The sequence below is a fragment of the Mus pahari genome, chromosome 17, assembly GCF_900095145.1.
Source record: "Mus pahari chromosome 17, PAHARI_EIJ_v1.1, whole genome shotgun sequence".
Taxonomy (NCBI): domain Eukaryota; kingdom Metazoa; phylum Chordata; class Mammalia; order Rodentia; family Muridae; genus Mus; species Mus pahari.
The window spans coordinates 44,161,456-44,185,691 of record NC_034606.1 but is presented as its reverse complement, the minus strand read 5'-3'; the positions used below and the strand labels follow the sequence as shown (position 1 = coordinate 44,185,691).

The 24,236-nt window shown below is 54.4% G+C and overlaps 3 protein-coding genes across 4 annotated transcripts; all 3 read right to left on the bottom strand.

Moving 5' to 3' along the window:
• Positions 1 to 2,510: 2,510 nt before the first annotated feature.
• Positions 2,511 to 4,158, bottom strand: Galr3 (galanin receptor 3). Its single transcript, XM_021216743.1, has 2 exons — positions 3,753 to 4,158; positions 2,511 to 3,353 (listed from the first exon to the last, which is right to left on the bottom strand). The coding sequence occupies exons 1-2, from the start codon at positions 4,109 to 4,111 to the stop codon at positions 2,597 to 2,599; spliced, it is 1,116 nt and encodes a 371-aa protein (XP_021072402.1). The 5' UTR covers positions 4,112 to 4,158; the 3' UTR covers positions 2,511 to 2,596.
• Gcat (glycine C-acetyltransferase) lies at positions 3,521 to 15,326 on the bottom strand. Of its 2 annotated transcripts, none has more exons than XM_021216742.1 (9): positions 15,082 to 15,326; positions 12,630 to 12,760; positions 11,645 to 11,746; positions 11,251 to 11,397; positions 10,704 to 10,858; positions 10,531 to 10,613; positions 10,191 to 10,362; positions 9,753 to 9,874; positions 3,521 to 4,115 (listed from the first exon to the last, which is right to left on the bottom strand). In XM_021216742.1, the coding sequence occupies exons 1-9, from the start codon at positions 15,266 to 15,268 to the stop codon at positions 4,066 to 4,068; spliced, it is 1,149 nt and encodes a 382-aa protein (XP_021072401.1). In that variant the 5' UTR covers positions 15,269 to 15,326; the 3' UTR covers positions 3,521 to 4,065. The 2 variants fall into 2 exon arrangements, with proteins under 2 accessions (XP_021072401.1, XP_021072400.1); XM_021216741.2 differs by lacking the exon at positions 3,521 to 4,115 and adding an exon at positions 9,138 to 9,491.
• Positions 15,327 to 15,708: 382 nt separating this feature from the next.
• On the bottom strand, positions 15,709 to 18,004 carry LOC110334719 (histone H1.0). Its single transcript, XM_021216578.2, has one exon. It carries the CDS (start codon positions 17,486 to 17,488, stop codon positions 16,904 to 16,906), a length of 585 nt encoding a protein of 194 aa, XP_021072237.1. The 5' UTR covers positions 17,489 to 18,004; the 3' UTR covers positions 15,709 to 16,903.
• Positions 18,005 to 24,236: the final 6,232 nt, after the last annotated feature.

Genomic DNA, 24,236 nt, shown 5'->3' with positions numbered 1-24,236 from the left:
CACCATTTTTTTTTTTCTTCCTTTTGAGATGGGAGTCTCATGCTGGCTAGGTTTTTGGGCTTTTTGTTTTGTTTTAGTTCTTGGTTTTTTTGTTGTTACTACACCCTAGCTGGCCTGTAACTCACTATATAAACCAAGTCGGCCTCAAAATCAGATCCTGCTGCCTCTGCCTCCCTTTTGCTAGGATTAAAGGCGTGCACCACCAGGTCCAGCCGCCCACTGACCTTGAACTTCTGCATCCGGCTCCCAAGCACTGAGATTACAGGCTCATGCTGGCTACTGCCTTCTGGGGACCGATATCAAAGCTTGATTGAACCCAGGGCTTTCTGCACACTAGCCTAGCACTCTGCCACATGAGCTGCGCGCAGCCCTAGTAACCTGATTTTTGAGCTTCTTTCTCATCAACCCCAGAAGAAACTCGGTACCACCTATCAGTGTTCTCGCCTGTCTCTCCACCACCCCTAGCCCTAAGCAAACTGCGAGCTGTGCTTTGTCTTTATAAAATTTGTTGATTCCTGGCATTTTACGTAAACAGAGGTATAATATATATATAATTTTACCGTTGCCTATTTTCAAGGCCTGTCCTCTGTGACTGATGTTTCTATTTGTGCGTGGAATGAAATACCAGTGTGTGGATTCCACATTTCACACAGAGGCTGGCAAACACTTGGGGTGTTTACACATTTGCTTAAATGATGCTACCATCCACCTCTCATTCCTGTTTGTCTCTGGTCCTGTTAACTTGTCTCGCTGTGCCAAAAGCATCTCTTCTGAAAATGGAGATATTCCCCTTGGCTCCCCAGTGCTGGGTGAGGCACAGAAGCGGTGTCAGCCACCAGGGATGCTATTCAGAGATGAAGACACAGTCCCTATGTCCGGTGAACTTTCTCACTGAGCCTTGGACCTTGCCGGAACGGTGGGAGAAGACACTAGGCCTGGTGTGGGGACCCTGGCTGGGCCCTGGAAGCAGCTGCTTCCCTGGCTAATGTCAGCTTCCTCTCACTACTGATTTCTGGATCAGCAGCAGGTGGCAGGTCATAATGATCAGCAAGCAGCTGCCTCCTCACAGGGAGAGCCCTTTACAGGGTGCTCTATCCAGCAGACAGGAGGTGTGTCAGGGTGTGCAGACTTCAGCCCCAAAGCTAATCAACATTATTGACATGTGGGAAGGGAGGGCAGAAGCAGGCAGCTTGGGACCCAGCAGGACTGATTTATTGGTTAATTAGTCTTTTCTACAGCCACCGGGCTTCCTCAGCTGTGTGTGGGGGGTGAGGGTAGGGGGGATTGGGTAGGGTAATCAAGGCCCATAGGAGGACAGCTGGGGCCAACTTGAGGCTCTTGCTAGCCAGGAACACCAAGGAGCTCAGGGAATAATACAAGGTGTCTGGGCTGCTGACCCAGCACCACACTACAGGAAGCCCACTGGCCACACTGCCTCAGTAGCCAAGGATAACTTTGAAGGAAGATGTCTAGGAGCTCTGAAGCTTCTAGAACATGGAATCGGATCTGGGGTGCAGAAGAGCTGCAAGTGAAAGGCCAGCCCGGGCTGGGGCTAGAGCTCAGTGGTAAAGCATTGCCTACCATTCATAAAGGCTTGGTTGGATTCCATAAAAAGCATCATTAAAAACAAACAAGAGATAAAAAATATAAACCAGTGGAAACCAAAGAAACCTCAAGGAACAACAACAACAAAAAAGGCCAGGGAGCACGGCGTGGTGGCGCACGCCTTTAATCCCAGCACTCGGGAGGCAGAGGAAGGCGGATAGCTGTCTTCAGACACTCCATCAGATCTCTTTACGGACGGTTGTGAGCCACCATGTGGTTGCTGGGATTTGAACTCAGGACCTTCGGAAGATCAGTTGATGCTCTTACTCACTGAGTCATCTCACCAGCCCGGCAGGTGGATTTCTGAGTTCGAGGCCAGACTCGTCTACAAAGCGAGTTCCAGGATAGCCAGGGCTATACAGAGAAACCCTGTCTCGAAAAAAACCAAAAAAAAAACCAAAAAAAAAAAAAAAAAGGCCAGGGAACATAAAATCTGTCCTGACCTTTGATTTCTGTACTTGTCAAAGCATGCTAATCATATCTACCTTCCAAGGCTCGCTTGATAAGTGAGGTACACTGTCAGAGCTGCTTGAACAAGCCAGGGAGTCTGGGACACCCATTACCCCAGCACTTGGGTCATCTAAACAGGAGGATCAGAAGTTTAGGGTCATCCTTGGCTACAGCTGCCAGTTCTAGGCCAGCCTGGTGTGCTTGAATTAGTCTCTGCCCCCTCTTTGAGAATTCCTTAAATTAGGTCAGGGCTTGGGACCAAAAGGGTCTAGTCAGAGGTGACAGAAGAAACTGGGCATGGAAGGTACGGCAAGGTGAATGGACTGTTGTCCTGCTAGACTGGCTCTGGATAGGGGCTGAGGCTGCCTCCCTGTGTCTAGTTGGGTGGACCAATTTTAACCACCCATGTGTCCCTGTAACTTTGCCTCTGCTTTTCAGTGGAGCCTGGAGAGGCTGCCATGCCCTAGATGCTCTTTGGTGGCATTCTGCTGCCCAGGGAAGAGGACAGACCGACAGCTGTCAAGAGTCCAAGCAGGTAGGGTTATTGCGGTCCCCTGGCGGACAGGGTTAGTCCAGTCTCTCCAGCGCGCAGGGCATCCCCTCTGGGCTCCATACTCCAACCGCGAGGTCTGGCGTCGCGAGGATAGCCGGCGGGGCCCGAAGACGCCGGCTGGACACGACGGAGGGCTCGATGAACGCGGTGGTGGTGGCGGTGGCGGTGGCGGCGACGGCCGCAGGGCCACAGGCGGCGGAAGCGCGCGCGGAAGTGGCGGGAGGCGAGCGAGTAGACGAGCGGGTTGAGGCAGGAGTTGGCGTAGGCGAGGCAGTGCGAAGCCAGGCGACAGGCGTAGGTGGCCGGGCTGAAGGCGAAGCGGCCGTACCAGAAGCAGAGGATGAGCGCGTGGTGCGGGCCCCAGCAGAGCGCGTAGAGCGCGGCCACCACCAGCATGGCGCGCCCCGCGCGGCCGGTCGCCCGTCTGCGCGCCTCTGCCGCCGCCGCGCCCGCGGGACCCACGGCGGCCCACAGGAAGCACAGCGTGCGCCCGTAGGCCAGGCTCACCACGGCCACCGGCAGCAGGTAGCCCGCGGCGAAGGTGGCCACGTCCAGCGCGCGCCGCCGCGCGTCCTCCCAGGCGGGCACGCAGAGCTCGAGCGTGCCGTAGCGCACTGTGCCGTAGTAGCTTAGGTAGGGCGCGGAAAAGAGCGCCGCCAGCAGCCACACGAGCCCCACGGCGGCGCGCGCGTTGCGCGGGGTGCGCAGGGCCCGGGAGCGCAGCGGGTGTCGCACGGCCAGGTACCTGCGGGCGAGGGCGGGGGCAGGGAGGTCAGGGGCGGGACCTGAGAGCCCGCACCCTTGTCTGCCTTAATTTCCCCATCCAATCCCCCTTGCCTGGCATCTAGCAAGGGCTCAAAGAGAAGAGACTCGTCGGCTAGGGAATTTCAAGCCATGGATAAATGTGAGGCAATGTGAGTAAGGTATAGGGACCTTAGCTTCACAATTCCAATTTATACCAGGCCCCCTGCGCTGACACTTGGGTGCATAGAAATGCCTTCTGGAAGTCCACACTGGAGGCCGGAAGGGCAGGTACCACTGAGGCCTTCCTTTCCTCCCACCAAAGTCTGGTCCCTAGTTATATTCTGCTAGCTAATAAGAATCTGTCCAGGTCCCTCTCTGGCCTGCCCCAGGTACAGCTCACCTATCCACTGAGACGGCCGCCAGGGTGAAGCTGCTGGCATACATGGTGAGGTAGATGAGCAGATGTACGGTCTTGCACACGAAAGCCCCAAAGAGCCAGGCATCCAGTGTGTAGATAGCCGCCTGGAAGGGCACGCAGCACAGAATGAAGCAAAGGTCGGCCACCGCCAAGTTGAGGATGAAGAGATCCGTGGTACTGCCGGGTTCCTGCCAGGCACTTGGGCCAGGCTGCAGCAGCACGGCCAACACCAGCCCATTACCCACCATGCCCAACAGGAAGATGAAGGCAAAGACCACCGGCACTGCCACAGCCCCTACGCTCCCTGGGCTGTCCAGCGAAATGTTCTGGATGTCAGCCATTTTCCTATCAAATGAGGAAGAGAAAATGGGTCTTCAGACAGGAGGCCAGGTCTCCAGGCACTTGACCCAGGGATCTGGTTCCTCCAGCCTGGTTCTGACCAGGTATCTGGGCTAGAAGTTCATGAAGGACAGAAGAGGGTAGAGCAAAGCCAAAGTCAGCGTGTGAACATACACAGAACCTGTCTCGGTCACATTGGTTGTGTGTGTGTGTGTGTGCGCGCACACACACACACACACACACACACACTAATCCTTGGTTTCCTAGGGAACACCTCTGTAACCCAGAACCTGGAAGGCTGTTTGGGTTATTCTAGATTTATGAGGCACACGGAGACACAGGCAGAATAAGAAGACGCTGTGGCCGGTGAGAGGCATCATAAACTCTGGCTATATTTTCTTTTTCAACCATGTTGGACGCTCGGGGGAGAACTTTGAATTTAGGGGCATTTTTGTGGAGACAGGCCGCACCGGTGACACCCCTGAGTCACTGAAGAGTCCTTCCTCATGAGAGCACTACAGCAGCAGAGCTAGGAAGACCACAGAAGTCACCGCCTCCGCTCTGCACGTAAGGAAACTGAGGCCTAGAGAGGTGACCCGAGTGGCTAATATCACACCCTGAGTGACAGCTCTGGGGCTGCGGTGATCCTGACTCCTAGGCTGGAATGCGCAGCTGAAGGACTGCAACAGGTGCTACCCGACTGCTCACATGTGTCCCCGGGCACGTGTCTGTGCGCACATTGCCTGGTTTCATCCCTGCTCCGAGCCACAGTTTACAACCTGTGGGTCCTCTTGCGCTCCAGGAACCAGCGCAGCAGTGGGATGACTTAGGAGCAGGGAGGCAGGGAGGACGGAAGAAGGGGGACATCTGCCCCTACACAGCACCCACACGCAGCAAGCCCCTAAGCCCGGCATAGGCAGCACCCACCTCAGCCCTAGGCACTGGGCCCCTGCATGCTTCCTGGTAGAACGGCCAGGCTGGCGCTTCTTGGTTCAGTCCTTGCTTGCCTCCACGCAGGTACGCCTCTGCTTCCTATTTCTCTCTCTTCATCTTCAAGGCCCCTCCTCTCCTCTCCCCTGCCCTCAGCTGTCCGCTGAGTTGGATGTTGGGCACTCGCTACTGCTCCGGAGTGGACTGGCCACCTCCTCCTCAGACCCCCCCCAACCCCGATTTCCCCGGGGTGGCATGCTCTTCAGCGCGGCTCTTCCCTGCCTGTCTGCGTTGTTGCCACCTCATTCTCGCTTTGCTTTCACGGGCAGTAACCCATTGATCTCCGCTCTTTGAGATTGGCTTTCGGGGTTAACCCTTTGCTGCCCAGGGCTCAGCCCATTCCTGGCACCTCCCACCTCCAGTGGTCTGTGACTCCTCCCCCTCAGTGCCTTAGCTTCCCTGGCTCCAAGTAGAACTCTGATCTAAGGTCAGAAAGGATTTCTAATTTTAAATGGAGTTTCCAAGGCTGGGAAGCCAGGACCAAAAGCTCTTTGTTGTGGACTTCAGGTAGGAACCACAGGAGGCTTCAGTTCCTGTGACTCCCCAAAGACCCACTTCATTCCCTAAGCTAGTTTCAGGGGCTTCATCGACTGGAAGCCAGGTCTTGGTTTAGCCTGAAAGCCACGGAGAAGCTAGAGAAGGTTCCAGAGGGAGAACATGACCTGTGCCTTTCCATCTTGTAAGAAGTTTGTTGTGGCTGAGGTGAAAAAGGAGAGAGGATTTGCACTTAATTCACCTGAGGGCCTCTTATCCAGGCACAAACCAGAGGCTAGGAGATGTGGCTGAATGGTTGGCATGAGCCCTGGGAGGAGTGCAGATGGCCAAATGCTTCCAGGGGTAGAGCAGCTGCCACTTGGGGAGGTAGGAGCACTAGACTTGCCAACCAAGAGACTGGATATTGGACAACTGTATCAAGGGCAGAGAGCTGGGAAGAAGAATCCTTCCAGAAGCGGAAGGTGGGGGGGGGGGGCACATCAGAGGCCAGTGTCCCCTGGAGCCAGGACTGGAAGATCTGGGCAACACTCAAGACCAGTTCCTGTGGGAAGTCCCTGTGCAGTTACCAGTGCTTGCGGGGCCTCTCTAGTGTCACTGACGCCACTCACAGAGACTCACTGGACGGAGCTATTAGGAATCAGACCTAGAAGCCGCAAAGCTGACTTTCACAACCTTTGGAGCCGGTGATCAGAAAGGCGGGCTCTTCAGATGCCTGGACAGGGCAATCGTAGGTCTCTAGACATGATGTGAGATTTTGAAAATCAAGGATGACAATGCAGTAGACTTCCAGAAGTGTGAATCCACATATCCATACCTAGATATGTGGATATGGATATGGATACCTAGAGTCCCAGACTTAGGTGGGTTCTATGACCTCTTCCGACCTCTTGGGACACCCCCACTGGCCCGGCCTCTAGAACCCCCTCCTTCCCTGCTGGGGTTGGGCTCAAAGTACCCGTGTAGAGGGTTCTGAGAAGCAGCAGGTCTGAGCTGGTACAGTAGTGAAGGAGAGAAGGGAAGGGAGGCAGTCTGCCTGGCTATGGGGCAGGGAGGACAGACCATCATGGCTGGAGCTCTGGGGTGTCCTTACCACCACCTCCTCCCCTTGCTCCTGCCAGCCTCCATCCTGAATCCCCATCCCATCCCCCATGCTCGATGCAGAGGACAGGGACAGCATAGCCTGGGAGCTGGAGCCTGGGATCAACAAGGCGAGGACTTAGGGTTGATCTGAAGCTGGTCTTCTGGTCTTCCGGCTTTCCACAGGGGCCCGAAGACTATTGGTAAATGCCCACTCTGGATTACATGCTGTGCCTACTGGGCACCTTCTAGGACCCCTTCTGGATGGCAGAAGAGTTGCAAGGTGAGAGAATCGATCCTGGATCAGCAGGCTTGCTGAGTTCCACCCTGCTTGACAGCATGGAGTTAACACTGAGGTCAACTGGCCTTGGAGGTCAGGGTGCAGCCGCTCCAGGAGCCGCCTCCTGACAGACAATGCCCGCAGCAGTGTCTGGGAGCTGCAGGAGGTGGTTCTCCTGCTGTGCCGCTGGATGGCAGTCTAGCATAGGTGTGGGTGGGCCCGGGGCCTGGTGTTCTGGACCTGGCTGGGTATGCCACCCACATCACCTAGTGGCTGCTGTTGATCCCTGGGCATGAGCTGTCAGCCTACGCTGGACACATCCATCAAACTGGGGTACCTGGCATCAGGTGCCGGACCCACTCTGGGTAGCGTGCAGGTGTTTCTGCTCTTGACTTTATTGGCTTACAGTTCCACTAGGCCCCTCCCAACAGTGACCTAGCATCATCATCTGCCGCCATAGCCTGCCAGATGTAGCAGTGTATAAGGAGGATGGCTCCCTACCCAGCCCTTCCTCCTCTTTACCCCCCACTCCTTTTTCTGTTTTCATGTGTTCCTAGCTGACCTCTCTCCTTCTGTCCCCCCTTTCTCTGCCTCAATCCCTTTTCCAGGTTTCTGAGGCTCCCTTTCCCCACAATAAACTTTCTTATATCAGGTCTGTTGCGTGGTGTGATTTTTCAGGGGGACACCTTGGCATCGGCCCACCGGGAACTCCCTAACTACCACCACCATGCTTTGTATTTCAGAACAGGCATTGCCACAGTTGTCTCCAGCTAGGCTGTGACCCTTTCAGCACTACCGGGTTGCAAAGGAGGATTCCTGGAACCCCAGCTTTAAGAATCTGCAAGGTGGCCGGGCATGGTGGCACACGCCTTTAATCCCAGCGCTTGGGAGGCAGAGGCAGGCAGATTTCTGAGTTCGAGGCCAGCCTGGTCTACAGAGTGAGTTCCAGGACAGCCAGGGCTACACAGAGAAACCCTGTCTGGAAAAACCAAAGGGGAAAAAAAAAAGAATCTGCAAGGTTAGATTGGAGCTTGCTGACAGTCCCAAGCTGTTCAGGAACTAGGCAGGGGAGCTGGAGAAAGAGGCAGGAGCCTCGCTTCCTGTTTTTGTTGTTGCATTGTTGTTGTTTTAATGAAAAAGCAAGTCCTATTTGCCCTCTGTGTTCTACTTCAGGAAAGTGGAGCTTCCCAAGGCCACACCCCCACACTGAGCCTACAGCAGCCCTCAGAAGCCTGCTGGGCTGAGCCTGAGAGATTCCCCTCCTCCCTTCCCGCAGCGGAGCAAGGTCAGCAAAGTGGGAAGGAGGCCACACCTATGGTAATGGAGCAGCAGGTGGGACGGTTGTGGGTAGGAAGACAAAGGACAGGGCCTTCGCAGCAGCAAACCAGCCCCTCTGGCCTGGCCTGAGGGCTGCCAGACAGCCTGGTCCAAGGCCCCCAGCTCGAAGAGGCGGGGCAGCCAGCGGCTGCAGCCTGAACGCGCTGCGCCCCCTGGCGGCTGACTATCAGACAATCAGTTTTTGAACCAGAGACAGAAAGGTGTGGCTCCCTATGGAACATCAGCTCTCTAAAGTGGGGGGGGGGGGGGGGGACTGGGACCTGCACAGGGGCCTAAGGCCATGGGGTTAAGGACAAAGAGCTCTAGAAAACAAGGATTCGATGTCCTTCAGTGGAGACCTGCTTTCTTCTTTCTGGGGCCTGAACCTCTGCTATCTCCTAGCAACACAGTCTAGGAACAATTCTCATTTGGCAGTTACATTTTATCCTTCGGATAGGGCACAGGAGACAAGGTGTCCACCAAGCTTAGGCTGCAGAAAGGGTCCACAGGGCTGGTTCTCCACTGCCCTGCACAGCAGCAAAGAACATGCTGTATGTACGAAATGGCGGCTCCCAGACACAGCATCCCGACTTAGTTTGGGGGGACTACCCTCAGAGATCCACCTCCTGCCTGATTCTTCAGGTAGCCAGAGGACTACACCTACCCAGAAAGAATAAAGCAGATGGAAGTGTCAGCCAATTTCCACATTGTTGATCACAATTGTTGTACGATCACAAGTACGGGCCCATTTTCTTTTCTTTTTTTAAAAGATTTATTTATTATATGTAAGTACACTGTAGCTGACTTCAGCCACACCAGAAGAGGGCATCAGATCTTGTTACGGATGGTTGTGAGCCACCATGTGGTTGCTGGGATTTGAACTCAGGACCTTAGAAGGAGCAGTCAGTGCTCTTAACCGCTGAGCCATCTCTCCAGCTCCCACGGGCCCATTTTCAACCAGGCTCTAGAAGTCTGGGTTGAGTCACAGCCTCTGATCTGGGCTGACCAGAGGAGCCCTATGATGTCACTGGCTCTGCAGGAACTTTGGCTCTGCAGGTCTCTACCCAGAGCTTAGGACAGAGCTCCATGCAGCCGCCCCACCTCCACGAAGGCTTCCACACAGCGGTCAATGTCTTCCTCACTGTGTACTGCCGAGATCTGTACCCGGATCCGGGCCTTGCCCTTAGGGACCACAGGGTAGCTAAATCCGATGACAAAGATACCTGGGAAAACAGCAGGGGTACACCAGAGGCTTTGGGGCTATGACACGTAAGGGCCTACTGTCCCATGGTCCACCCACAAGAGCAAGGGATGCCCAAGCTGACAGGCATGGGACCACCTCATAGCCTGTGGTTTGTTAAGTCTGGAAGATGGCTGATCTAAGGAGATGTGGGCAGCAAGGAGCAGGGTGTGGATATAGGGAGGAGCTACAGTTTACAGGTGTTCTTTTCTCTAAGGACAACTCTGCCCCGATCTTCTCTTACCTTTCTTTAACATGTCATCCGCCATTTGAGAAGACAATCGGGCATCTCCCAGCATCACAGGGCAGATGGGGTGATCGGCTCCTGAGACAGTGAAGCCAGCGGCTTCCATCTTACTGCGGAACCTGGGGGCACAGCTGAGTGTCACAGGGAACTGAAGGCCATGGAGCCCGAGGAAGAGGCTCAGGATCTATGCCCACCGGTTAGAAGAAGGAAAATAAAAGACAGACATACAGGCCCAAAGAGCAGGTGAGGCACAAGGGGGGCGCTGGAAGGACAAAGGGAGGTGGGGAAGTAGGCATATCAAGCGAGGGCATTAGAGACTGAAGGAGTATGCTCTGGCAGAGAGGGTGGGAAGGAAAAGAGGCAGGCAGGAGGAGGCAGGAAGCTGTGTGGCTCCCATCTCTCCCTTGCTCTGATCCACCCCCATGGGCACCATACCGCCGGGTCTTGGCAGCCATAGACTGGACAATGGCATTACTCTCCATGAGCAGATCTAGGGCCTTAGAAGCACAGCCGACAACAGCAGGGGGCAGGCTGTTGGAGAAGAGGTAGGGCCGAGAACGCTGCCGTAGCAGGGACACCAGCGGCTCAGGCCCAGTGGTATAGCCCCCTGAAAACAGAAAAAAAAAAGTTGAAGAGGGGGGCCAGGAACTGCCTGAACCCCTCCTATCATTCATACCGACCCCCTCTCTGACTCCTGCCCCCAACTTTCTCTACAGCGACGAGGCAGGCCCTGCGTGTGGGGAAGTAGACACCATAGACAGGATTCTGTAGGCACCTGATGCTCCGCCCAGCGCCTTCCCCAGGGTGGAGTTGATGATGGTGACCTGGTCCATGACGCCTAGCAGCTCATCTGTGCCCCTGCAAAGAAAGTAACCACGGCCGTCACCGGCCACCGGACGTCCCACCCATTCCTGCAGAAGCCCCCACCCAGCCCTCAGATGTTCCCACCTTCCAGTGGGCCCAAGAAAGCCAGTGGCGTGGCATTCATCCACAAAGACCAGGGCACCATATTGGGCGGCAAGGCGGCAGATGTCCTGTAGGGGAGCGATGTCACCATCCATGGAGAAAGCTCCATCTGTGGCCACCAGGCGCAGCCTGTGCTTCTGTGGGACAGAGAAGAGCAGGTGATGAGACGTAGGGACGACCAAAGCACGCACCTGCTCTACGGCAGCCTTGAGGCCGTGTCCTGGGCCTTGCCAATCTCTCCTAGGCTTAGCCACTTTAGCCCTGTCCCTGAGAAAGGGCTCAGACCTTAAGCGGGCAAGCTGGAGTGGGGACCGGTCCTAGACACACCCACACACCTTCTGCTTAAAAGATGCTTCCTGATCTCAGGTAACATGGAGCTACAGAAAAGTCTTGGGCAGAAGGGATGAGGAAGTCAAGATGGCTCCCTCTGCTCTTCGGGCTCTTTGGGAAAGGGGGAATCCTTCCAAGTCTGATTTCCCTGAGCAGGGAAATGGAGGCCTTTCTCTGGAGCCCCAGGGCCTCATCCCACCTGAGCCTCTTTCAGCTTCGCTTCCAGGTCAGCCATGTCCAGGTGGCGGTAACGGTATTTGTGGGCCTTGCACAGTCGGATGCCGTCAATGATGGAAGCATGGTTCAGCTCATCTGACAGAACTGCGTCCTCTGGGGTCAGCAGAGCCTACGGGGAGGAGTTCTTATATAGCCCCCAGAAGTATCCCTTCCCTCATAACTCCCCTCGAGGCAAAACCCTGCCTCTACCGGATGCCTAGATAAAACGTCAGGTAAAATGTCAGATAAAAATGTCAGGTCAGAACCAGGCTCCTGTCACCCCCTGCCTTCCAGTTTACATAGGTTGTTCAGTGGCACCGAGATGCTGCGAGCTCTCCCAGATGCCCAACTCCAAGCCACCCACAGCCTCTACACACCTCAAATAGGCCAGCGTTGGCATCGAAACAGCTGGGATAGAGGATGGCGTCCTCGCGCTGGTGGAAGCGGGCTATCTTGGCTTCTAGATTCTTATGGATGCTCTAAAGGACACAGGCAGGTAAAGATCAGTGCCAGCAGGCTTTGTGGGACAAGTCCTAGAGGACAGAGGCTTAGGTGGCCACCCACAGACCCCGTGCAGGAAGCCTATAGCCTCTGCCACACATTTCCTGTGGCACAGATGACTCTTGGAGCCTTGAACTGTCGCAGCTGCTCCCACCTTGGAGGTTGGGCTCTGGCAGGTCTGATCCCGAGCGCACCTTTGTCTGCAGTGGAGATCTGTCTAGTATTGGGATTCTGAGTGATGCTGGGGACAGAAGACATGTCTTCACATCAGACTGTCTTTGTTGTTTCTCCGCAGCAAAGAAGAGGATCACATTAAGTGAGCCCATGCTTACTTTGGGGCTCCACCACTTAGACTTGGGAGCTGTTTGGTCCGACTCAAAGAGTTTTGTTAGAAAATGTATGGCCGGGCATGGTGGCCCACCCCTTTAATCCCGGCACAACGCACAGCACTTGGGAGGCAGCGGCAGGTGGAAGTCCAGGAGTTTGAGGCCAGCCTGGTCTACAAAGCGAGTTCCAGGATAGCCACGGGTTGTTGCACAGACAAACCCTGTCTTAAAAAACCAAAAAGAAGGCTATCACCTCTGGTGGCACAGCTTCTACAGACATTCTGGAGACAAAGCTCCAGCTCTGCCTTCTGTCCCTTTCCTGCAGCGTGGCCACGGCAGGCGCTCTGTCTGTCCTACAGGTGGGGAAACGGAAGCTCAGAGGTCAGGTTCCTGGTCCCAGGCTTCTCAGAAGAGGCCTGCCCCAGCCTGGTAGCACTGAAGCTCGGGCTGACAGTGGGCCCTGCCTTGGGACTCGTTAAATTGGCTGAACACACAGACAGCCAAAGCCAGTGCCCACCCAACATCCTATGTATACCTGGGTTCCACAGATAAATCGAGTAGAACTGAGGCCAGCTCCAAACTCCTCCAGAGCCTGCAGACCTGCCTGGATCACCTCAGGGTGGCTGCTCAGACCCAGGTAGTTATTGGCACAGAAGTTGAGGATTCCTAAGGTAGAGAAGACCAAGCATGTTGCCTGTGTCTTTAATCCCAGCACTCAGAAGGCAGAGGCAGGCACATCTCTGTAATTGGGAGGCAGAGGAATCCCTCTGATTTTTGAGGCCAGCCTGGTCTACAGAGCAAGTTCTAGGACAGCCAGGGCTACACAGAAAAACCTGTCTCAATAAAGAAAAAAAAAAGAAGGAAGGAAGGAAAGAAGGAAGGAGGGAGGGAGGGAGAGAATGAGGGAGGGAGGGAGAAGAAAGAAAGAAAGAAAGAAAGAGCAAAGAAAAGAAAAGAAAAGAAAAGAAAAGAAAAGAAAAGAAAAGAAAAGAAAAGAAAGGAAGGCATGCAAGAAAGGGAAAACAGACTTGGTGATGCACCCCTTTAATCCAGCACAGGGGGCAGAGGCAGGTGGACCTCTGGACAGAGTAAGTTCAGAGAGAGAGAGAGAGAGAGAAGAAGAAGAAGGAGGAGGAGGAGGAGGAGGAGGAGGAAGAGGAGGAGGAGGAGGAGGAAGAACCTGTAAAGACCGCATAGCGCTAGGCCCTGGGACAGGGCCAGAGGAAGTCAACTTGGATTTATCCTTGAGAGGCAACAGCTGCACAGAAGGTCCCATTCTAGGGAGAGGCAAAGAGGCTGTGAGTCCACAGCACAGTACATGGATTATACATGTACACAGCAGGATTGGAAGAGGTCTGTCTCTCTCTGCTTTGTACCTTGAAGGACGAGAAGAAGTTTCAACCCTGGCTTTGAATAACATTCTGTCTAAGGGGATCCCAGACCTTCCTCACAGGTTCTGTAGCCGCAGGACCACAGTCACCTCGGTTTTACTTTTCTTGATTGTGAAAGGGACCTAAGTTCTCCAGTTCCAATGACCACACATCTGCTGCCATAGCATTGCATCTCCAGAGGGGTGTCCCAGAGACCTCAGCTATCCATGGCTTAAAAAGCTAATAAGGTGGGGCTGGAGGGATGGCTCAGCAGTTAAGAGCACTGACTGTTCTTCCAGAGGACTGGGGTTTAATTCCCAGCACCCACAGGGCAGCTCACAAATGCCTTTAACTCCAATATCTGACACCCTCACAAAGACAAACACACAAATGCACATAAAGTAAAAATAAACAAATAGCCTACGAACTTGATTCTCCCAAAGTCTCATCATTTGTGTGTGGTGTGAGTGCTGGGCAAGCGCTCTGCCACTGAGCCACATCCCCAATTTATAGATTATATATCTCTCTGAAATCACTCCGGGAGAGCTGTTTGGTCTGGCTGAAGGTTTCGTTAGGAGACAAGCGGTTCATTCTATGGTTCTCTTTAGGGAAAGACAGGTACAGACATGGAAACTTCTGCAGCCTTAATAAGCCCCTTGCTTGCTTGCTTGCTTGCTTGCATGCTTGCTTGTTTGCTTAGACTTTAGCCTCTTGGGTGGAGGCTGGCCTTCCACTCCAATATCCTGTGACATTGGGGCTGGCCAGTGGAGGGTCTAGGTAAATCTGGTTGTATTTCACCTTTTTCCTTTCTTTTTTTTCTTTTTTTGGTTTTTCAAGACAGGGTTTCTCTGTATAGCCCTGGCTGTCCTGGAACTCACGCTGTAGACCAGGCTGGCCTCGAACTCAGAAATCCGCCTGCCTCTGCCTCCTGAGTGCTGAGATTAAAGGTGTGCCCCACCACCTTTTTATTTATTTATGGTTTTTGAGACAGGGTTTCTCTGTGTAGACCTGAATGCTGGGATAAGAGCATGCTTCCTTTCCCTAAAAATTAGTCTCTCAAATCAGGCTTGGTGCTGTATGCCTTTGATCTCAGCAATTTGGACGCTGAGATCAATTTGGAGGCTGAGACTAGCCTGGTCTACAAAGCAGGTTCCAGGACAGCCAGGGCTACACAGAGAAACCCTGTCTCAAAAAACCGAGGAGGGAAATGGACTCTCTTGCATACAGATGTCATCAGGAATAAAGGTGCAGCAACTGGAGCCCTTCACACACATCTGCTCAAGGAAAGTTTTGTTCCAGTCACTCCTCCTGGAAACTGGGTGTAGGGAGCTGATGCAGCTGGATGTCGTTCTCTTTTTCTCACAGGGTGGGGTCTCAGTGCAGCCTAACCCTCGGCACCCAAAAGGTGCTGACGGATTAAAATCACCTCCCTCCTTCGAAACAGGTTTAAACAGGTGGAGTTAACACTAGGAGGCCATAGTGTGCCCCAGACAGACCAGCAGCTACGAGTGCACGTGCCTCTCCCACACCCACCCTAGGGCCTCCATGCACATGCAAGCCTTGGAAGGGCTCTTGGCCTCCTGACCAGGTACGAGGACTCCCAGGAGGAGAAGTTACCTCCGGAGATGCCGTCCACGAGGATGCACGGTCCCTGGCGGGACGTGATCACCCGCTCACTCTTCCAGGTGCCGGCCCCGCGGATCCCTTCCAGCTCGCTGTCCAAGATGCAGCGCAACTGAGCCAGTGCTGAGTGAGCGCGGCGGCCCGGGGACAGCGCCGCGCGCCACATGAAGCTGGCCCACATCGCGCCCACAGCCTGAAGTGCGCCGGCCAGCGGGTTGTCTCGCGCTCCCCGTCACGTGGCGTGGGCAGGGCCCCGGCAGCCAATCAGAACAACAGGAGCTCACTTTAAAAGGATGGTAGACCCCACCCGCAGGCGGAGCCTGACAGCGTCGGCCAGCCACGAAAAGACTGATTTGTAAATCGAGACCCGGGAGGTCCGCGCTGGGGAAGCTGAGTAGGCGGAGAAAAGGACTTCTACGCCTCTCCTCCCTAGACCTTGCCTACACACCTACCTCTCCCGAAGACCCACCTACGTGCCCAGCCGACCTTCCTGTTGGAGAGTTCCTGTCACTCCAAAGCTTCGTTCGCTATACTCCGGCGCGAACGTGGCACCAGCTCTCCCCACATTGCCGGTCCGATCGCTCCTCTCTCCTCCAGTTAAAGAAAAATGCACCACTCAGATTTTTTTTCCTTTCCAGTTTTATTTTAAAGTTTAAAAATTACAACCACAGTAATTTTTCCCGGGCACTAGTTGTTACACTTGTTTAAAAAGGGGGGGGGGGTTAGGGTGCGCGAGTTTCCTATTTTATTAAAATAAGAGAAAGACAACTGTACAGATTTTTTTCTCCCAGCTCCCGAAGTGAGACTAAGTCCTAGTCTTAGATATGGATATATACATATACACACATGCACACAATTCTGGCTCTCTAAAGCTACCTAGCAAATTCGAATCAACTGGAGTATGTCTTACAGTCCACTCCCTGCCTCTCCCCCTCCTCAGCTACTTAGAAAAAAACTAGTAAAAGAGGTTCGAGGGGCTTTAAGTGGCAGCTGGTAGACCTGAAGCGGCACCAAGCAAAGCCACATCTTACACAGGAAAGGGAAGAAAGGAAATGTACAAAGTCCTGCTAGGACACAATCCATCAATCGCGTGGAAAAATCCCAAGTTTCCATAGGCACACTGAGGCACTTGGCTGATTCCCCACCCCTCCCCCTAAGTCGACTCCCGGTTAACCAGAGTCTGCTGAAAAAGACCCCTCCGTCCCAATGGCTAGATCCTGGTTGTGAGAAGCGGTGGCTTCTCTAACCAGCTGTCACTTGGACCCCTTTCCCCCTATAGACAATGGGGAGGCACTAGGGCAGAAGAGAAAAAGAAACCAGGTCCCCAACTTACCACTGTTGGTAGGGCAGCCCGGGGAAATTTTCCTCCCTCCTTGGCCAGCTAGGTGGGGTATCACCTGCTCCCCCATCAAAGGTTTTGAAAAGCTTACAAGGGATAAGTAACCTAAGAAAGCCTTAAGAGATCCTGGGTCCCCTCACCTAGCCAGATCTTTGCCAGTTCCTTCATAGTAAACAAATCACCGACTGAAACACACAACCTCCCTCCCCCATCCCTAACCCCGTAAGAAGGTTAATATCAAATCAAGAAAAAAAGTATGTCTCCATCATTACAAAGATGAGGTCTGTTTGCTGTCCTTGCACAATGGGTTAAGGAAAAAGGAGTCATTCCACAATGTCTGTGAGGAATCCAAACTCTGTCCTCTTTATATAAAGTCAGAATAGAATGGGCAGAGGGTAGCAGATGGGATCAAGTGAGGAAATGTATTTACAGAGAACAGGAGGGAGGAAGGAGTGTCCCCACGCAAAGCCTTCACTGTCACTTCTTCTTGCTGGCCCTCTTGGCACTCGACTTGGCTTTGGGCTTCACGGGTTTGGCCTTCTTGGGTTTGGAGGCCTTGACTGGTTTGACTTTGACAATCTTGGGCTTTTTGGCTTTCTTGGGCGTGGCAGCCGGCTTCTTCTTGGCCTTCTTGACCGGGGTGGCTTTGGGTTTCTTGCTTGGGGCTTTGGAGGCAGCCTTCTTGGGCTTGGCTGCCTTCTTTGGAGTGGCCACTTTCTTGACTTCCTTCTTGGTCTTCTTGAAAGCCACCGACCTCTTGGGCTCATCGCCCTTGGCCAGCCTGAAGGACCCCGAGGCGCCCACCCCTTTGGTTTGCTTGAGAACACCGGTGGTCACCAGGCGCTTGATGGACAACTTGATCTGGGAGTCGGCGTTCTCACCCACCTTGTAGTGGCTCTTGATATACTTTTGGATGGACTGGCGCGAGGAGCCGGCGCGGTTCTTCTCTGCCTGGATGGCAGCCACGATCATGTCTGAATACTTGGGGTGGTCCGTGGACTTCTTGGAAGCCTTGGCCCGCTTGGGCTTCGCCGCCGGGGTGGAGGTGGAGTTCTCGGTCATGGTGGCCGGCCTGCTCCCACGGTTCAAGGAGCCTTGCGATGGGCCAGCCCTCGCCGGAGGCTGTGCAGAACCTGACTCGCGATCCGCTCTCCCGCTCCACTAGCAGGCCAGACGCAAGTGCGGCTGCCGGGGACGCGGGCGACGCGTGGCTCCCGTCCTCCCGGCGCGGGTCGCGGGCTGCTCTGCTCTGCGCGCCCAGCCCCCACCGGTCCGTCGCTCGCCCGGCGCCTGGCGCTGCCTCCGCCTCCGCCTCCACGGCCTCCCTTTTCCCAGCTCTGCGTCTGGCGCTCGGGCGGCGCATCCGGGTATTTAGCGGCGGCGGGCGGACCGCGGTGAGGACTGGGCTGCTGGCTGCCTGCTCCCGGCCCGGAATGGCGCCGCGCCGCCGCCATCTGTGTTTCTTCCGCCGAGAAAACTCGACCTTTCCCGGCGGCCCGGGCCTTTCCGCTGCCCGCCGTCTCTCGGGGTCTCTGCCCGGCTCCCTAGGCTTCCCCGCTGGAGACCCTGGCGCCCCGGCCGCCGCCCCCCGCGCCCGCCACGAGCCCCAAACGGCGCCGAGGAGCGCTGGGGCGCCGGCACATTTCCCCTTTGCGGGGGGCTGGCTCTGCGGAGCCGGGGAGCCCCGCGGCTTGAGACCCCCCGTCGGAAAGCTCCCCCCTGGGACTACCAGGGGCCCCACTCCCGGCTGCCTGCGGGGTCCCCCAACCTGGAGGAGCGGCTCGGAAGCGGCCCCAACTAACACACGCGGCCCCGAGCTGGGCGACTCCCAGCCGGGCCGAGTCGGGACAAGGGGGGAGGGGTCGCCTCCCCGGGGTCCGGTCACCTCTCGGGGGTCACCCGGCCACAGCTCCTCTGACACCCCCACCCACTCTCTGCCTGCGGGGCCCTCAAGGAAACTTTCCCTGGAAGAGTTGGAAGGACACTTTCAAACTTTGTCCCTTCCCCCTCTTGAGTCGCCTCTCCCCTCGATGCACCCCCGGACCTAGGCGACTTGATGGCTCTCTGAGCCCGAGCCCCCCAAAGCTTCCTGGGACCCCTGGGAGACGCGGACAAGCCTCCCGGGCGGCCTGCTCGCCTCAAAGACCCCCCACATCTCCCATGTATCTGAGTATGAGTTCATGTACATGCCTTGCTAGCTTGGTAGTTTTGGGGATGTAAGAAGCAGGACACCCCCCTCCCGTGGCCCACCCTGGGGGTGAAGGTCCCCTCTCCCACTGGCCTCTTCAAGGTGGGGTGTGGCTTGATGGGTGTGCAGTCTGTATCATAGGTGCTGTCCCATGGCTCTGATCAGACTATCCTGGGGACCCTTGGGATGCGCAGAGGCTCCGTGTGCTTTAGAGACTTGGAAAGATGGGACGCAGAGGGAGAAGCCGAGGAGGGAGACTTAGATGTAGGAGGTTTGCAGACCACCAGGGAGCCGTGGTCCCGACCACCGCCATTTTGCTGGGAAGATGCCATGTCTTTGTTAAAATGTATCCATCTTTCCCGCCCAGCTTGGCAAAAATCCACCAAGTGAGCAAGGGGCACCACCATCTGTAGTCAGACCTGGGGCTGTTGGGAGTCCTAGGCTCCGAGAGAGTTTAGAGGCTCCGAGATTTGCCGAAGAGACCCCCAGAGAGCCCAGAACCTCTTGTCTGCAGCGGACATCCTACTCACAATGTTAGGTCCTCTTGGCAGCGGTTCGGTAGCGTTCTGGTGGTGTTGCCTACCTGAGTTGGATTCCCGGACCCCGGTGTTTTTATTCCCTATCAAAAAGGCACGAAGGTGTTTAATTAAACAGTAACCTGGGAGTGGGGAATTGTAGCTGATCAAGACGAACTAACCTCTGCTAAGGCCTGGGGCTGTTTGTCACACCAGAAGGAGCAGCTTAGATGATGGAACTTTGAATTTGGGGGAGGTGTGGGGAGAGGGAGTCCCTGAGACCACACACACACACACACACACACACACACTATAGGTTAATCCAAATGATTGGGGAAGGGAGGAACCACGACCAGGTGCCTTCATTACTAGTTTATCTGGGGGAAGGGATTGCTGTTGGAGGCCAGGTTAGTTCAAAAGGTTGAGGTTTTTAATCCTGGTGCTTTCAGTGACACTGAAGTTTCCTAATTTGAAAACACATTCTAGTAGGTTCCTTTGGGATATTTTGAAAACAGATTCTCCTGGTTTCCACGAAGATTTTATGGAGAAGGTACCCAAATGCCCTTACCTCTGAGATACTACTGTACAATGCTCCCATGAATACAAAGGAAATGAATCGGATCACACGATGTGGAGATTTATTTTTCTCATAGTCCATTACAGTTTGCAAGGAGCTCTGCAGCAGTTCGATTCTTTGGCAGGGAGGGTATGTATTATGATCAGGACCCCATCCCCGCATTTACAGGGAGGTCCTGGGGCTTGGAAGGAGAGGCGAGAGGCATTGTGTAGTAAGGCTCAGCTCTGCACAGACCCTGGACCTTCATTTAGTCTTGCAGCTCGACCACCTCTACCGCTCCCACAGTCCTTTAACATCTACTATCCCCCCCCCCCCATCCCAAAACAGTCCATCTCCTGAAGACAGAATTGTGGCGCTGGACACCTTGGGTTGGGACCAGCAGTGGCCATGCTGGGAAGTGGGAGAGGCACCCCCCGCTGAGACGGGAAAGATGAGAGAGAGGGTCTGCCCCGTGCTGGCATAGCCTAGCCTTACTTCTGGGACACTACAGAGCCAAGAGCCTGGGAGACTCCTGCCTGCCCACAAAATTCCCCTCGTAGGTGGCTCTCTGTTGCTGGTTTCCATCGGCCAGCCCCAACCCCATTGCAGACTCCCGACCGGACCGATCCAGATTTAGCAGTTGAGGAGGCCCTTTAAAAGCCTCAGAGCTGCCACGCTGCAGGCAACCTTCCTGGGAAATGTAGTCTCTTGAGTGAAGTGTCGCAGCTTCCCCGGGCTGTTTCTGTACTGGCCAAAAAGGGGCTTTGCTACCGTCTCGGATTATTGTGACAGAGAAATGAAACCTTGCGTGAAAAACGCATCCATCGCACCAGAGTGGGAACCAGGATCTTATCGGGCAGGGGGCTTATTATGCTTTTGACTGTAACAACTACAAGTGACACAGGGGAACCCTGAAAGGCTTGGTGACTCCACAGCCACTGTCCTTTCCTTCTGTCTCCTGGTAAGACCCCTGGCTCATTCTGAGCTCAAGACTCCTAATATGTTTAGTATGTGTCAGGCACTGAGTGTAAAGCCAGGAGCAGAAAAGAGATGCCCGCCTGTGTGGGAATGAAACTGTCGTGGAAAATAGAAGCAAAAAAGAAGAAAATGAAGTCGGTGGGCATAGTGATGCCTATCTGTAATCCCAGCACAGGGGAGGTTGAGGCAGGAAGACTGGAAAGTTTGAGGTCAGCCTGGGCTACCTAGATCCTGCTTTCAAAAAAGAAAAGAGAATGTATTTGTTGGAAAAGGATGATTATAGACAGACAAGTTGAGGTCCTCAGAGAGACTGAAGCTCCAGTCAGAACCTACATGGGGGCCGGAAAGAAGGTTCAGCGGCTAAGAGCAATGGCTGTTCTTCCAGAGGCCGTGGATTCAATTCCCAGCACCCACGTGGTGGCTCATGACCATCTAACTCCAGTTCTAGGGGATCTGACACCCTCTTCAGGCCTCCACCTTGACCAGGCACATATGTCGTGTGCAGACATGCATGCATGCAAAACTCTCATACACACGAAATTAAAATTGTATTTTCACAAAAGCCAACATAGAGACCTGGAGAGATGGCTCCGTGGTTAAGAACACTTGCTACTGTCCCAGAAGATCTAAGGTCATTCCCAGCACCCAGGATAGCAGGCTCACAGCCCGTTACTCCAGTTCCAGGGGTCCCGTGCCCATTTCTGGTATCTCTACTGGACACATACACAGACACGCACACGAATAAAAATAAAAGGTGCCAACATTGGGCAGGTGACACGGCTCAGTAGATGAAGGTGTCACCCAGACCCACACAGTGGGAGCAGAGATCCGTCTTCCAGATGTTTCCCCCTGACCCCAGCACATGGCTTGCGATAAGTGCATGAGTGTGCACACACAAGAAGTGTAACATTTTTGTTTTGTTTTGTGTTTCTAAGACAAGGCTTCTCTGCAAAGCCTTGTCTGTCCTGGAACTCACTCTGTAGATCTGGCTGAACTTGAACTCACAAAGATCCACCTGCCTCTGCCTCCCGAGTGCTAGTATTAAAGGTACGTACCAACGCTGCCCAGCTACTATAGCCATTTTTTTAAAGCAGCCAACATTTAAGCAACGATTTGAAGGAGGGAAGGTGAGGAGCCATTCCTATTACAAGAAGAAGACTCCCATGCCGAAGAAACAGCTGGCGCAAGGGACAGGGCAGGGATGTGCATGATGGCTAGTACAAGCACAGTGGGCACAGGTGAGTTTAAGTGACACGAGGACGTGGCTGAGGAAGGAGGCACGCCTGGTGTAGGGAATTGTGTGTGCAAATAGAGACTTTGGATTTTAGTCACCGAGGTGGGAGCCACTGGAGGGACATGACCTCACCCACAGTCAACCCCAGATGCAGAGACAGAAAGAAGCAGGATACGGAGATAGAAGGCATCCAGAAGGACAGAGTGGAGTGAGTGTGTCCGTGTGTCCATGTGTCTGTGTGTCTGTGTGTAGAAGCTGACATCAGATACCATGAAAGAGACACAAACACACCAAGGTGAGTGAGTGGAACACAGAGTGGAGGTGGCCAATGAGGAAGGAGAGTGTCAGGCAGGAAAAGAGACCAGTCATATCAGATGCCACCAACCAGGGTGGCAAGGACATAGTCCACCCTATGGTAAGGCTGCTACCCTCCAGGAGATGAAAGTCCTGACAAAGGATCCACATGGGGGTCAAAGTTCAGTCTCTAGCTGCACATACCTGTCTTTTGTGGTTAAGGAGCAAGGCCTTGCTGAGGGTAATGTGGGGGTGGGGGTAGGGGACAGAAGGGCTGAGGGAGAGACAGCTCAGAGGAAGGAAGGTGCCAGGCTTTGGAGGACCAGAGTAAGGCTTCCATAGAGCCATGCGGGCAGCTCCAGCCCCGTGGGACAACTTGGGTAGTTGGAAAATGGGGGACTATAGAGAGTAGGGGGCCTGAAAGGGAGGAGATCCAGCAGAAAGAGGGAGCGGGGTACAACGGGAGGACTGTGGGGAGAAGTATGTGTGCCGTGAAGGTGCTCTGTCGGGATCTCTGGCTGCTGTGAGGAACAGGGCTGCAGAGGTGTCCATCAGTCTGTCTGTCCGCCTGTCCGTCCTTCCATCCGGGGAGCCATGTAAGAGGGCAAAGTGGTAAATCTGTAAGGTGGGGAAGGGTAATCTGGCAGGTTCCCAGGTGCCACACAGTGTCAGGATGTAGACTATGGGGTAGGGAACATGCCGGAAGGCTCCTCAGGGAGAAATCTCAGGAAACCCAAGGCAAGGTTCCTCAAGGAGGCCTGGAAGGGCTGGAACCGCAGAGGTCTGCAGCAAAGTGGACTCTCCAGGGACGTGTGGACACAGCCACTAGGACCGCCAATCTCAGGAGCAGATAAAGGCAGAGGAGTCCATCAGAGGGGACAAAGGTGAGGGACAGGAAGAGAGGCATCCCTTGCTGCCTAGCCTGCAGCCCCCACTGGGGATGCCCTGCCCTCCTCTCTGCCTGGCCCAGCCAGTGAGCTGACCTGTGCCTTGAGTCCTCACTGGTTCTCACTGTGTTGCCTTTGCATCCCCAAGGAGTGTTTAGCGACACATGAAGCAGGTGAAGTAATTGCCCAAAGCCACACAGCGGGAATCCCAAGTCAGACTGACCAGACAGCTAAATGCTTGTCAGTTTTGCCCCTGGGTTTCCTCATCAAGTACAGATGCAGAGGCAGGTGGCACTCAAGACTGAGGTCTTGGAGCCTGGCAGTGGCGGCGCACGCCTTTAGTCCCAGCACTTGGGAGGCAGAGGCAGGCAGATTTCTGAGTTCAAGGCCAGTCTGGTCTACAGAGTGAGTTCTAGGACAGCCAGGGTTACACAGAGAAACCCTGTCTCCAAACAAACAAACAAACAAACAAACAAACACTGAGGTCCTGGACTTCTCTGCCCATTATCCTTCAGCCTCTTGGAAACTGAAGGTGTTAAATGATTGCCCTTCTTCTGAGTAAGAGGCCGCTCATTTTCTCCAATAAATACATGGATTTGTGTGCCCTCTCCAGTGAACAGAATCCATATTACCACAAGGGAGAAAATGTTTGGACTTTTCTTCTGGGGACTGGAGAGGTTGCTCACTGGTCAGGAGCACAGGCTGCTCTTTCAGAGGATCCCTTTGCTGGCTCACAACCCCGGTAACTCCAGTCCCAGGCAGTCGGAGGTGTTCTTTTGGTCTCTGCAGGCTCTGCATACACACAGCACACCGACATACACACAGGCAAGACACTTACATACGTGGAATAAATAAATAATAGTAATAATAATTAAAAAACTGCAGAGCACAGAAGGAGGCCTCTCCCATTGGCCCCTCCTCCTTCCTCATCTCCTTGGCTCTGTCTCAAAGTCTCGCTCCTGTTTACCCAGGAGCCTCCACTCTCCCCTCTGCCTCACCTGTCACTCAGCATGTCTCTGTCAAGGTGCAAAAACAGGTCTAAGGAAGGGATAAGGTAGCAAGGTACAGTGGCACACGCCTTTAATCCCAGCGTTTGAGAGGCTTAAGCAGGTAGATCTGTGTGAGTTCGAGGCCAGCCTGGTCTACAGAGTGAGCTCC

Bases quoted from the DNA above. Each gene is read 5' to 3' on its own strand.
- Gcat (XM_021216741.2), bottom strand. From the start codon at position 15,268: ATGTGGGCCAGCTTCATGTGGCGCGCGGCGCTGTCCCCGGGCCGCCGC. The intron at 10,363-10,530 runs GTGCCTACAGAA...TTCTGTTTTCAG, and splicing joins GGCGCTGGGCGGAGCATCAG to GGGGCTATACCACTGGGCCT. The intron at 9,875-10,190 runs GTATGGTGCCCA...CTGTGCCCCCAG, and splicing joins ATGGCTGCCAAGACCCGGCG to GTTCCGCAGTAAGATGGAAG.
- Galr3 (XM_021216743.1), bottom strand. From the start codon at position 4,111: ATGGCTGACATCCAGAACATTTCGCTGGACAGCCCAGGGAGCGTAGGG. The intron at 3,354-3,752 runs GTGAGCTGTACC...CCTCGCCCGCAG, and splicing joins GCGGCCGTCTCAGTGGATAG to GTACCTGGCCGTGCGACACC.
- LOC110334719 (XM_021216578.2), bottom strand. From the start codon at position 17,488: ATGACCGAGAACTCCACCTCCACCCCGGCGGCGAAGCCCAAGCGGGCC.